The 12,529-nt window shown below is 45.2% G+C and overlaps 1 protein-coding gene across 6 annotated transcripts; it reads right to left on the bottom strand.

Annotated features, from left to right (window-relative positions):
- Positions 1 to 7,966, bottom strand: SPRY1 (sprouty RTK signaling antagonist 1). Of its 6 annotated transcripts, XM_081877170.1 has the most exons (3): positions 7,808 to 7,966; positions 6,413 to 7,216; positions 1 to 2,312 (listed from the first exon to the last, which is right to left on the bottom strand). In XM_081877170.1, exon 3 carries the CDS (start codon positions 2,255 to 2,257, stop codon positions 1,295 to 1,297), a length of 963 nt encoding a protein of 320 aa, XP_081733296.1. In that variant the 5' UTR covers positions 2,258 to 2,312; positions 6,413 to 7,216; positions 7,808 to 7,966; the 3' UTR covers positions 1 to 1,294. The 6 variants fall into 6 exon arrangements, with proteins under 6 accessions (XP_081733296.1, XP_081733297.1, XP_081733299.1 ...); XM_081877171.1 differs by lacking the exon at positions 6,413 to 7,216; XM_081877173.1 differs by lacking the exons at positions 6,413 to 7,216; positions 7,808 to 7,966 and adding an exon at positions 5,007 to 5,026.
- Between the last annotated feature and the right edge of the window lie 4,563 nt (positions 7,967 to 12,529).

Here is a 12,529-nt window from a genome sequence, read left to right on the forward strand (position 1 = left end):
GACGTTTTCATTAATTATTATATTTTCTGCATTATAGTTTAACATATGTACTTTCTTCGTGTCATCCTTATTTTCGTTAAGTATCGGTATTTTGTTATATTCAGACAGGAGTACATTTTTGGAACAGTCCTTTGTAATAAATATCATAAAATAATAGAAATTCACATAATAAATATTCTTTACAATAAAAAAGTTTTAACAGACCTTTGTCTTAAAAATAGTCAGAATTCAACTTTGTGTTTTTACATAAAATATACAAAAAGCACCACAATTTGTGGCTAAGGCAATAAAAACAGAGGATTAAAGTTATCGAGCACAGAGTAGAGTTAAATGTCATTAAACCACAGAAATAATAGAAGTGTTAAGAGATCCAAGAATGTTTACACAACTTAAAACTGTATGATACCTGAAGAGTATTACTCAGATGTGCAGAAATCAACAACTTTAGCATCAAAAGAAGAGGAAAAAAGGGGGGGGGAGTGAAAACTTAGGACCTTGTACAAATCTGAAAGGTATAGAAACCAATGAAGAAAGCTGTAGTCATAGAATCATAGAATTGTAGAGTTGGAAGGGACCCCAAGGGTTATCTAGTCCAACCCCTGCAATTCAAGGAATCTAAGCTAGAGCATCACAATATTCTCATAGCATTTCTAGTGAAGATGGTGTGTGTATGTGTTTGGGTGTGTTGGAAATCCAAGCTAGATAAAGCTTTGCAATATGGATCACGAAATTCTAAAAGAACTGTTGAGATGGGAGCAAAAGCCAGGATGGCTGCAATCCATAAAGACAGCAGGACTAGGTTTGCTAAGTTTTAACCCAACTATTAAAAAAAAAAAATGCTTTCTTTTCTTTAAAGCTTCATAATTCAGTTCTTTCACACACACAAATACTTTGAAATAATCACTTGGAAGCCACTAAAAATCATTTTAAAATTGTTATAGAGGACAAACAAAAACAGCATCTTTGGAAAGTTGCTTGCAGAGCAGGCGGCTTCAGAAAAACCCAATTCCCTCATTACTTCTTTCAGGAATGGATTACTCACAAACCTGAAGACGACTTGCCATATTGGGAGATTAGATGCAAGTACATGGGCTACACTTACCCAAAGACCAAGGGGGGGGGGAATCCCAGATTTGCCTTTTGCTGAGAGAAGCTATGGTGTGAGAGGAGGAACATTTGTGCATGTAAGTAAGGAAAAAAAGATAAGGGGGAAGGGAGGGGGCAAAGACAGAAAAGCCAGCCACAACCTGAACGACAGTCTGAGGAACTCAACCTTTCCCCGCGCCCCCATAAATCAGGAGGGCTTGCCTTGACCCCTCGAGGGGCAACTTTCCAGCTTACAATATACTGTGTTGGAGTTCTTGCACCTGCAACCTGGGCGATTGATCCGGTCGTAACACCCTCTGCACAGTTTCAGGCATCCTTTTGCCGGAGGATAGCAGAGCAGGCAAGGTAAAACCAAGGCCATGGCTCCCATGCACAAGTACCTAGTCCAGCAATGCGACTGGGAACAAGAGCAAGGATTATCTGCGTAGGAGTCCCCTTCATCGTCGTTGGAACAGTGGTAGAAGATCCCTTTGACCAGGCACATGCAGGTGCTGTATTCCACCATGCTCTCCGCAGAGCACAAGCACTGCCGGTTGCAGGCCAAGCAAGAGGGCAAGGCCCTGGGTGCTGTGCACTCCCCACACTTGCACTTCCCGCACTGTTCACAGATAAACTTGTGCTGGGCTAGGTCCTCTTTCAAAGGACTCTTCAGGTCCTCCACGACCAGAGACGATGGCTTGGGCTGCGTCCAGATGGGCCTTTCCAATCTGTGGCCCGGCCCTGGCCTGCACGGGGGCGACCTCAGGAGCAAGCCCTGCTCCGAAGAAGCGCTGCTGTTACTTCCAGAACTGGCTGCGCTGCCGGTGCTGGTCGACCTGCTGAGCACTGGAGCCCTGGCATTGTGTTGGTGCAGCGCGTGCCCCGGGTGGCTGGGCCGGTGCTCGTAATTATTATTCACATTAATCGGTATGTTTTCATGAGTCCTTTCGTGCTTCTCTTGCCTGGGAGCTGTCCGTGGGGCAGACTTCTTCACCACAGATGGGCCCTCCGTGTATTCGTTGCTGCCCCTGATAGTCTTGATCTGGTCTAGAGACAAGATCGTGGGGGGCTGAAGCTCTCTCTCATAGTCCACCCTTTGCCGGCTGTCCAAAGAAGGCTGCTGAAGGACCACTAATGAACTGCCACTTCCATGCTGACCTTGGGACTCCATCTGTCGTGATCTCTACTTCTGGCATTCACCAGGAACCTGGCATGCATCGGAAATCCTAAGAGAGAGGCAGAGAGAAAAACAGGAGTTGAAAAGGGAGACTGCTTCTCCCAAAATGAAAACACACACACACACACAGAAGCAGCAAAAAATAAAATACACCACCCAAACAAATAAAAACATTTTACAGCAAGCCACAAATTGGCCTAACTACCTATTAACAATATCCCAGGGATGGAATTACACTGGCCTCGAGTAAAAGGGCACATAGCAGTTTAAAACGAATACGTATGTGTTATATGAGAGTAGATATTGTAAATAAAGCACACCGAAGATTAACTTACAGTTTAAGGAACGAAACAAAAATCTTTCATGTTTGCATAGCTTTTCTTTCCAAGCGTGAAGTTATGAGCGTTATGCATGCACATTTTATTCTTATAGTTATTTCATGCTACATCAAACATAGCTGAAGCTACTTCAGGTACATTCCCCCTTATGTCAAACCACTGACTGCAACATAAAATGTGCTTCTAAGCCACATTACAGAATCACATTCATGCCCCCAAACTGCACAACCTGTAAGAAGTTCTTGCCCGTTTTCGCTGTCAAAGCCACATTCCAATACCAAGCCTGATTCTAAACTCAAATTCAGCATAGCTGCCTTTTTAACTGCTATTCCATGACGCCTGAAGCATATTAGCAATGGGGAAAGCATGTGAAGAATTTTTTTTCTTTTCTGGGAGTAAATATCTCTTTCCAAAAAAAAATTTAAAAAATCAAAACAATCTAGCACGCTCATTAAAGCAAAACACCAGATGTAAACATCCTGTTACACAATAGGCTTCCAAGTATTCTTGGACCATAAGGCAGGGTGTGAGAGGAGGAGGTGGAGGCAGGAAAGGGTTGCAGCAGAAAAGATAAGACAAATAAAGTATGGCATTTAATCAGTTGTTTGGGAAGATTATGTGCACCTTCACTTGTAAGTGAAAAGTATGTTATCTGCTGCACAAAATAAGAGGGAGGGGAGGAATAGTTAGACAGGATTCAAAATGGCGTATATGAGACCAGATAAGACATAAATGTGTTTTTTTGTTTGAACCATCTTGGATCTCTTGGGACCACTATTGCAAGACGCTACTGAAGTGGTCATCTGTTAATTTCTGGGGAAGCCTTTTTTTAAAGTGACAATTTGCTGTTCAAAATATTGTTTCAAAAAGAGTGAAACACTTGATTTGAAAAATTTCCCGCACATTCCTCCCCTGAACAAAACAAAGGGTTAATGTAATGTTACATTTAGTTCTATGTAACACACTGGGTATTTTAGCAGCTGTTTTACAGATCATACCAGCATGCGAAGTCAGTCCATTTTAGGCATAATGCAGCAAAGACTGAGTCTCCTGAAGGAGTTCATAAGTGCGGAAAATTTGAGCCAGATAGCAGCTCACATGCTTAAGCGCTGCACACACCAGATGCCTTAGTTTTAAGATACTGCTTCCATTCCTTTATGGAGGTTGATTAAGGTGGGCCTCCAATATAGAACCTTAAATGCCATCTATTCTGACCCCCTGATCAAAATAATAGTGGTGTTTATAAATAAATGTGGATCTGTCATTCAGTAATTAGACAAAAGCAAGTAAGGAAGTAACCAACATTTGGTTTCCAACAGCAAATGTCATGAAAACTGTACTGCCTCACAGCTGAAGGACCACAACATCTCCCCACCTGTGTTCTTTTCTAAGACATTTTAAAAACACCCCAAAAGAAATCATGCAGTAATTTTAAAGAGGGAAGCAAAAGTTTCTGTAATCAGAACATGTGGGGAGGGGGAAGCAAGGGACGGCTCAGGTTCACCCCACCCCACCTATCACCTGTTCAAGGTGTAGAGTGCAAGACAAAGAGCTCTGCTCAACTCAATCACACCTTATCTACCTCATACAAGTTCTCCTTTTCATAGGCTTTTATAAAGAGCACAAGAGAATTCTTTCTATTGTTGTCCTTTTTTAAGAGTCAGTAGCTTTGAGCCATTCTTTGAACCAGACTGGGGTTCTTGGGATGTTAAAATGTAGGGTGGGAACTGCTACAGAGCTTCTTAGGAGGAGGGTGGGATAGAATTGTTTACAAAAGTCACATACAAAAAATCAGCCAGGTATCCTATCAGTATTTCTTCCTAAGCAAATCCCAAAGTGTTCATGGAGCCTTACTCCAGAACAAGCGAGTTTAGGATTGCAGCCTTAATTATCCCAACAAAATATAAAGGCAGGATGCAGACAACACAAGCAGCAGTTCAGTACAATCCTATGGCTACAAGGGAGTAAATGTTACACCCAGGTAAAGTATACACAGGGCTGCAGTCTGTGACTGACTATCTATCTATCTATCTATCTATCTATCTATCTATCTATCTATCTATCTAGTATTCTTAACTCCCCACCCACAAAAGGCTTCCTTGTAAGGCATCAGCCCTGCGTTTCTATCAGCAGCCTTCTAACAGCAGACTTCCCATTTGAAAGGGGGGGGGGAGGAGAGAGAAATGCTGTAAAAACTCAGCCCTGAATGGACTCTCAAAGAAAAAATGAGAAAGCACCAAGGGCAGCACTGCCCACTCTGCAACCCGATCTCAGCGGAGGCGATGAATGCAGAGCTGACAGAGAGGAAGAGGAAAAAGTTATGAATGAAAACAAGGGATTATTTCCCCCAGCCTCCCCACCCACCCATTTGCAGGAGGAGGGGAAATGGCTGAGGTTACCATTACCTCAGGGGGACGGACTTTCCAGTACTTAAAGCTGCACTGCACACTCCTTTCTCCTCTACCTTTCAAGACCAATACGAAAGTTGTGTGTGCTAGTTTGAGCATGCAGGGATTTTTCCCCCTCTCCCCCCTGGTGCTTTCTGAGGAGGCGGAGTGGAAGGACGGGGGAAGCCTTTTTATCTTTGTCTTACCCACCATTTCCTCCTTGCAGCCTCCACGCCTTTCTACTGACCTGCTAAAATCTCACTCAGACTCAAAAGGGGAAATCCCTGCCTTGCCGACTACCTTCAATGAAGCGCACACTCACACCACGAAGCAAGAGCAATAGGGAAAGGAATCATCTCGCTACGCTCCAACCACCAGTTGCAGCTACCACAGACAAACAATATTTTTGAACGCTTGCTGAAAAAACTACAAATAATAACGATGGCCCGAATTTCCACCTGCCTCAAGCACATTAAGAGAGACCACCTCTGCCTTGCAAGTGTGCTAGACCTCAGACCTTATATATATAAAATAAAAATAACTATTTCACACAGATCCCTGAAAACTCCCATGAACCTGCACTGGTAAAGATGCACCAGAGCTCCCTCCAGATACAGGATGTTAAGAGGCACCTAATCCACATTAAACAACTTGAGAATGGGCAAGCAACCCCAGGTGGAATCTACCCCCTCTGCGCACTAAGCGAAGGTGCAAATGAGTGTTGATGACGTGGGATTCAAAACCAAGCATAAATTCCAACCCATGCCTACACAGTACTCGAGTTAGACAATGCAGCCATAATTCAAGTCACCCAAGCCACACACTGATCACTTCTTTCGGTGTAAACAAGCCCGCAGATAATGTCAAATAGGTTTCATGTCATTGCAACGAACACCCATGGAAATCAATGGATGTGCCAGCTGCCTCAGTGGGAGAATGCATGTAAAAAACAACACCACGCACACACGGGGTCTCGCACCTTAAGCCAGAGGTTTTGAGGAAGTGCATTTGCTAGTTCTCCCGCCAGAAGCACCTGGCAGCAGAGGTCGGTCCTCCCCCCTCTCCCCTGCTTTGATCCACCCGTGTCGTCGTCCCCTCCGGGCTTTCCGCAGAGTCCGAGCTTATTCCTTGCCCGCAGCAACAAGTTCAGAAATCTCGCCTGCGCGCGTTGCCGTTCAGCAGAAAGCCACCCGAGCGCCGCCCCCCCCCCAGCGCCTGGGGAAAGAGGACGTGCGTCGTGTGGGAAACAGCCTTGGCCGCCGCCGCCGCCAGCCCCCCACCCCACCCCACCGCGAGGGGAAGAGGAGCCAGCAGGGCACCTGCTAACCCCTCGGGCTCCCCCGGCGCGAAACCAGGCGGCGGCGGCGGCGGCGGCAAGATCCATATTGCGAAGTGGAGGCAGAAGAGGACGGGCGCAAACTTACGTCTTCCAAGGGCCGATCCGCGCGAAAGCACTGCCCTGCTAGGTTAGATCCATAGGGCAGCGGGGCTCCGGCAAGTCTCCACGCGCCCAGGCGCCGCAATCCTCGCTGGTGGCCCCCGAGACGACCCGCTTCTTCGGCGCCCGCCTTTCCTGCTGCCGAGGCTACGGAGCGGCCGCGACGCCCTCGCGCGCAAGGAAATCCGCCTCGCCGGCCCGCCAAACACCTCTCCAGCCGAAGCACGCACATTCAAGGGGGTGCCCTACACGCGCCCCTCCTCGAGCTGGTCGTCCATGAGCCGAGCAGGCTTTTCTCCCAGGAGCAGCGACAGGCGATCCGGTGCGGGAGGGGGGTGGAGGCTTGGAGGGGGTCTCCGGCTGCCAGGTAAAAAAGGAGACCGAGCTGCTTTTGCAACGGCTGTCGCTCGCTCTGCAGCAATGCAAAGGCGCGCAGCTTGGAGAGGGTCGCCTGGAAGCAGCGGAGGAGGTGGGAGCGAAGAGTGTTTGCAAAGCGAGCTTGCTGCTGCTGCTGCTGCGGCTGCCCCGCCGGTTCCCTCCTGCTTTCCTCCAAGTTGGAGCTTTCTTCCCCCTTTTTTTCCCTCTCTCTCTCTTTCTTTCTCCCCCTCCCTCTCTCCTTTGGAGGCGCACGATTTCCCCTCCCAAGTAAAGCGCGCGTGCAGGCGAGCGAGTCCAACTGCTTCCTCGACTCCGAGCTCTTTTTCACCACATGGTCCTTCGCCCGCAGCTCCCCTCTCCTCTTAGGCTAGCCGGGGAGAGGGAGAGAGAAGAGAACGTGCAACGGGAACGCCTGGGAGAATAACAATAAAAAAAAATAATATATTTTTTAAAAACACACACGATCTGAGCAAGGAGTTAAGAAAAGAAAGCACTGCAGGCACGAGAAGAGTGAATTCCATATGTAAGGGAAAGGGGGAGGAAGGCAATGGATTCTGCAAAAGCTGCCATGTGCTTGCTGATACAGACTGGTTGACAGTCTTGCTACACCACCAGCATGGCGGGGCGGGACGGGGGACAGACCCCGCAGACATAATGCAAATCGAGGGTACGCACGTATGCACGCGATCTTTGCACGAGGAGCAAACGATCCCCTTGCATGGGGCGGGGTGGGTGACTGCGGAATGCCGCGTCTTCTTCGCTCGAGGCTACTCGGAAGGCTCGCAGTGCACAACGCATTTAAGTCGCTGCATCGGACACCAGATCGCAGTGAAATGATACGAGGACGTGTTTTTGAAAGCGCTTTTTAAGCGAGCGGTGGGCTGCGCGCGAGTCGTCCGTCTAAGCTCAGCCGATATGCACGGGCACCCAGCAGCACCTGAGCTACTACCGAAATGCCTCGCGCAAAAAAAAAGAGGGGGGGAGCCCTCCAGATCACGCTTACCGAACGAGCAGGTTCAGAGTCCTTTTGCAAAGCCCAATCGCGGCAGCTGGAGGTAAATCCAAGGACGCCTGCCGTTGTTGCCGCCGCCTGCTGCTATCCCTTCGCCAACTGCTCTGCGCTTTCGCGTTGCTGTTTCAGAATGAGCCAAACTGCACGGCAGCCTTGCAGCGCCGAGCCCCGACCTCAGCCTCGCGTCACGCCTCCAATGATGTCAATCTGTCACTCAGGAAGCGGACGGGAAAACCTGGGCTGGATTTCTCTCTCTTCCTCCTCCCCCCCCCCCCCACGTTTATACGTCTTGCTTATTCTTTCCCATTCATTCATGCGTTTACCAGTGTTTGTTTACCAGCCTTCTGAGTTTCTTTTGCATACCGCGAAAAAAGCGACGCAGACGGTCTTCCCCTATGGCGTTAGTCATTCACAGACTCTGGAAGGTTTATGGGTACAAAACGCAAACCCAAGTCCTAAAGTACCTATTAAGATGACTTCACCCCAAACAGGTTTTTTTTGCTCATTCCAATGACCTCTGTGTACTCACGAGGGGGGGGGGGGCTGTTCACCCTTTCCGTCAACAGAGCATAATCGCGTATATTAAGAAATGTACCCCATTGAGTTGAGGCACATTTAAATCCAGGTAACTAGGTATAGGATTGCAGCCTTAATTATTGTGGTTATAGAACCAGAACCTGGTCATTCTTTCAAATTAATTTACCTAGAAAGAACATGCAATTTATTTATTTATTTTATTTTATTTAAACACTTTATCTACTCCTTAACTACAACGGTCTCCAAGTGGTTTACAGAGATTGTGCTCTTACAGAACAATCATGTGCATGTTTACTCAGAAGTAAGCTGCACTATATTCCCTAGTAAATGTGCATGCAGACTTATTGACATTTAATCCTAACCTTAAGGTAAAGGATCAAAATTGATCCTTTTATTTAAACAATAAATGTAAGTCCAATTAAATTATGCAAATATAATTTTGACTCATGAATGCTTTGCATGACAGTGCTTATTTTATTTATTAGCTTTATTTCATGCCCTGGAATTGTACAGTTGTATAATACAGAATTAGATTTAGTCAAATAAAATTTGCTGCTCACAAATGCAGTAAAAAAAAAAAAGCTGAGGTAAAAGTAAATTACCTGTCCAGCTTCTAGATATATAATAGGAATAAGCACCATCTTGTTCTTCTACCCAGATAGCAAAATGTCTTGGGCCTGTCATAAACAACTAGCAATCCCTCTCAACTTCAATAAAAACCAAGCCCAGCCCTATTAGCTTCCTGTCAAATTTGATTGATATCAACACAGTTTCAAAAGATATACTGTAACTTTGAATCAAGATGGTGGATTCAGTCTTAAGAGGGGTCTAAATGCTTGCAGTTTGGAACAGTTCAGTGAACCATCTTCATTCAAAATGGCATCTGCCGGTATCCAAACACAGACCCAAAGTTGCTGCTCAATCTTCAGAACTGACATGCCAAATTGGGTGACAATATCTTCAAAGGTGTCCAAATCAGTTCAGTTTGGAATGGTTCAGTCTGCCAACTTGATTCAAAATGGTGCCCAACAGTATACGGTCATAGACCAAAACCTGCTCCTCCGTATTAGCATAGTTTGGAACGTTTTGGTCCACTATCTTGATTCAATATGGGATTCAATGGTATCCAAACATAGACAAAATCTGGCTCTTCCATCTTGGGAAATGTCATTCCCAATTGGGTGGTGATATTACAAGAGATTATTGAGTGCATAGAGGACAGACGGACAAGCAACTTTCCAAAATACAGTAATTGTGCTGCTGCTGCTACTACTACCAAAGTCAGGGGTCACACTTTCTAGGGCTATGGAAATTTGTGACACGTTTAAGGACTGTAGATTTGACTGTACTTGTATTCGCTGGGAGAATGATGAAAGGTGGCTGCTCTAATTATAGTTGATAAAGGCACCAGAGGAAATCTATCATGACTGATAAATAGCACATCACTTCAAAAACAACCGAGGTAGAAATCTTGCCCATTTTTCCTCAAGCAGAAGCCACTCCCTGGGTGTGGAGTAAATTATCAAAGGAAGTGGGAGAGCTTTGCACTAATTTAAATAGATTGCTTTGTGTATGTTTATATTGTCCATTCGCTAGTGAAGACCTAGGATCTTTCTAATGAGGCTGTCTGGAACAAATCAGTTTACGGACTCTTATAGCATGCCCTGCATGTCTTAGAACTGGAATGTCCATTATCCTTTAGGTGGTGTAATATGTCACTGTCAGTTGAGCAAAATCTCAAGCGTACCTCAGTGCTGTGCGTCTGTCTGTAGAGAGAATCAGGTTTGCTATTTTGGCACACCCCAAATTTGCCAATCCTTCTGCTACTCTTTACTAATCCAAACAGCCAACAGAAGGTTAGCCCGTTCATTGTAGGAGCCACAATCCACAGAATTCTCCTTCATGTGCTTCTGACTCAATGACAAAGGGCTCAGCCAATAGCACAGGAAGCTGCACTTGGAACAAGTCCTCGTCTGATGGTGATATAATAAATTTATTAATCAGGGATAGAAAACCAAGGCTGTTTTCTGTGGGCAAGTCCAGACAGGTGGTCACTCACATCACATTTTTCTGTGTGCATGATTGACACACGCCCTCCACACACTTTTTCATAGTTATCATTCTGCTGTTTCCCATCCACAACAGTGGGCGGTCCATGATGAAATATTTCCATGCTCTTTTCTAGCCCCTCTCCTCAGTTACTCCTCTTCCACCCCCTGCTACATTTTACCATTCGGAGCATGTGTGCAGGTGTTTCTGCACCTGTGCACACACACACCTTTAAAGTAATTTTTCCCCACAGGAAAAGCACTATAGCACACATTAACAGCCCCTCATTACGTTCATTTCCATTAAAAATTTAAGTATTACTATAGAGTTATTGTGCAAGACTGATAATTTGCTATTCCACAATTCTGATAGCTATCGGTTCCGATAAGGAGATCTTTGGGCAGTTATTATCACCATTCTGATTTATGCACTGTGATTAGTCTCCAAGGCAGGCTTCCTCAAATGTGGCCCTCCATATGTTTTTGAGACTACAATTCCCACAATCCCTGACCACTGGTCCTGGTAGCTAGGGATCATGGGAGTTGTAGGCCCAAAACATCTGGAGGGCCAAGGTTGAGGAAGCCTGCTCCGAGGTAATTCCCCACATGTGTTGAAATCTTCACAGAACAGCACTGCTGAACTACGTTGATGAAATCCCAACATGTGCTCAATGTGCAGCATGTGGAAATGGGCACGCTGCTAGGTTACGCTCAGGTAAAAAGCAAGTGGAAGTTGGCATGCAGCAATAGGAACCACCCAATGAAACATCACCACACATGTGACAGCCTCCTCCCCTCCAAAAACCCAAAATTGTGCTAATGAGTTTTCAAAACAGCAGTGGATGTGTGGATAGATAATGGATCCTTTTTGCTTAGCGGTTTTTCCCAGTAAAAGGAAATCTGGAATAAAAAGCATTTTGATGACGAACAACATTCTATGACAGTACAAAACACCTGCACGCATGAAGTCCACAATAAACCTGCATGTGGAAGCACCTGTTGCCACAGCTTCAAGCTTGAAGAATGGTTTGTTTATTTAAATTATTTCTAAACTGCACTTTGTCCAATGGATTCCAGGATGGTGTAAGATAAACATAATTCATGATTCATACAAATACAATAAAAACATGGGTGAGCAAATGCTACTTCCCTTTCTATCCTGCTTGTCCCAATCTGCTTAGTTCCTTCTTTCCAGACGACAGTCTCTAGCCCTGACTAATTATGCTTCTACTTCTTGTCCCCTCACCATTCTTGACAGCAAAGCAGTGACATCAGAACTGTCCTAACAACAGCGCCGACAAACCCTTTAGCCTCAGCATGTGTGTATGATGCTTTAATTGTGCATAAACATGTAGTATACATTGAAGATTCTGCCCTTTTGGTGCCACAGAAAGTGGGACATGATGATTTTTTATTGTTTGAACACTTGTGGCCAAATCAATGTAGCGCCGAATAGGCAATTGCATTTCTTGCTTCTAGGCATAGCCCTCAGGCCTCAGCATTTTTCATGGGATCTGAAAGAGACAGTTGCCATGTACCATATTAACCATATGGCAGTCACAAAGGATTGGTTTAAAGCTCATTAATGCTATATATATATATATATATATATATATATATATATATATGGAGAAAGCTTTACTGGATTGCCTAATTCATGTTAGTCAAGCCAAATACTTACCAATATTATTCATGGACTGGGATTCACAAATAGCAAATACAGGAATCTAGAACAATTGACTTGTTCTATGAATGGCATTCTTATTACTAATGAAATTTGAATTTGCAGTTGACTCCTGGAAGGCAGAAAATCTTACAAGGATTTGGAAGCAAGGGGGAGAACGTTCAAGCTGAGGGCAGAGTCTCATGACTGGTTTTTTCCATTCCTTCCATGTGTATGATGTGCAGGGTAAATGAGTTGCTAATTGCTGTAAATAGGGATTCATTGCCATAAGCACATCTGTCAGCTGATCAACACAAGGGCAATGTGGGAACATGCACATCTGGCGGAAACTACCACTGGTAGTATTTTAGTACCTTATTAACACTTCTTCGTTGAAGCAGTTCCTAGAATGAATATACAGATCTTGACTCATGAAAAGGAGAACTCATAAATATGAGAAGCAGG

Source organism: Podarcis erhardii (genome assembly GCF_964252035.2).
Source record: "Podarcis erhardii genome assembly, chromosome: 9".
In the NCBI taxonomy this organism is placed as follows: domain Eukaryota; kingdom Metazoa; phylum Chordata; class Lepidosauria; order Squamata; family Lacertidae; genus Podarcis; species Podarcis erhardii.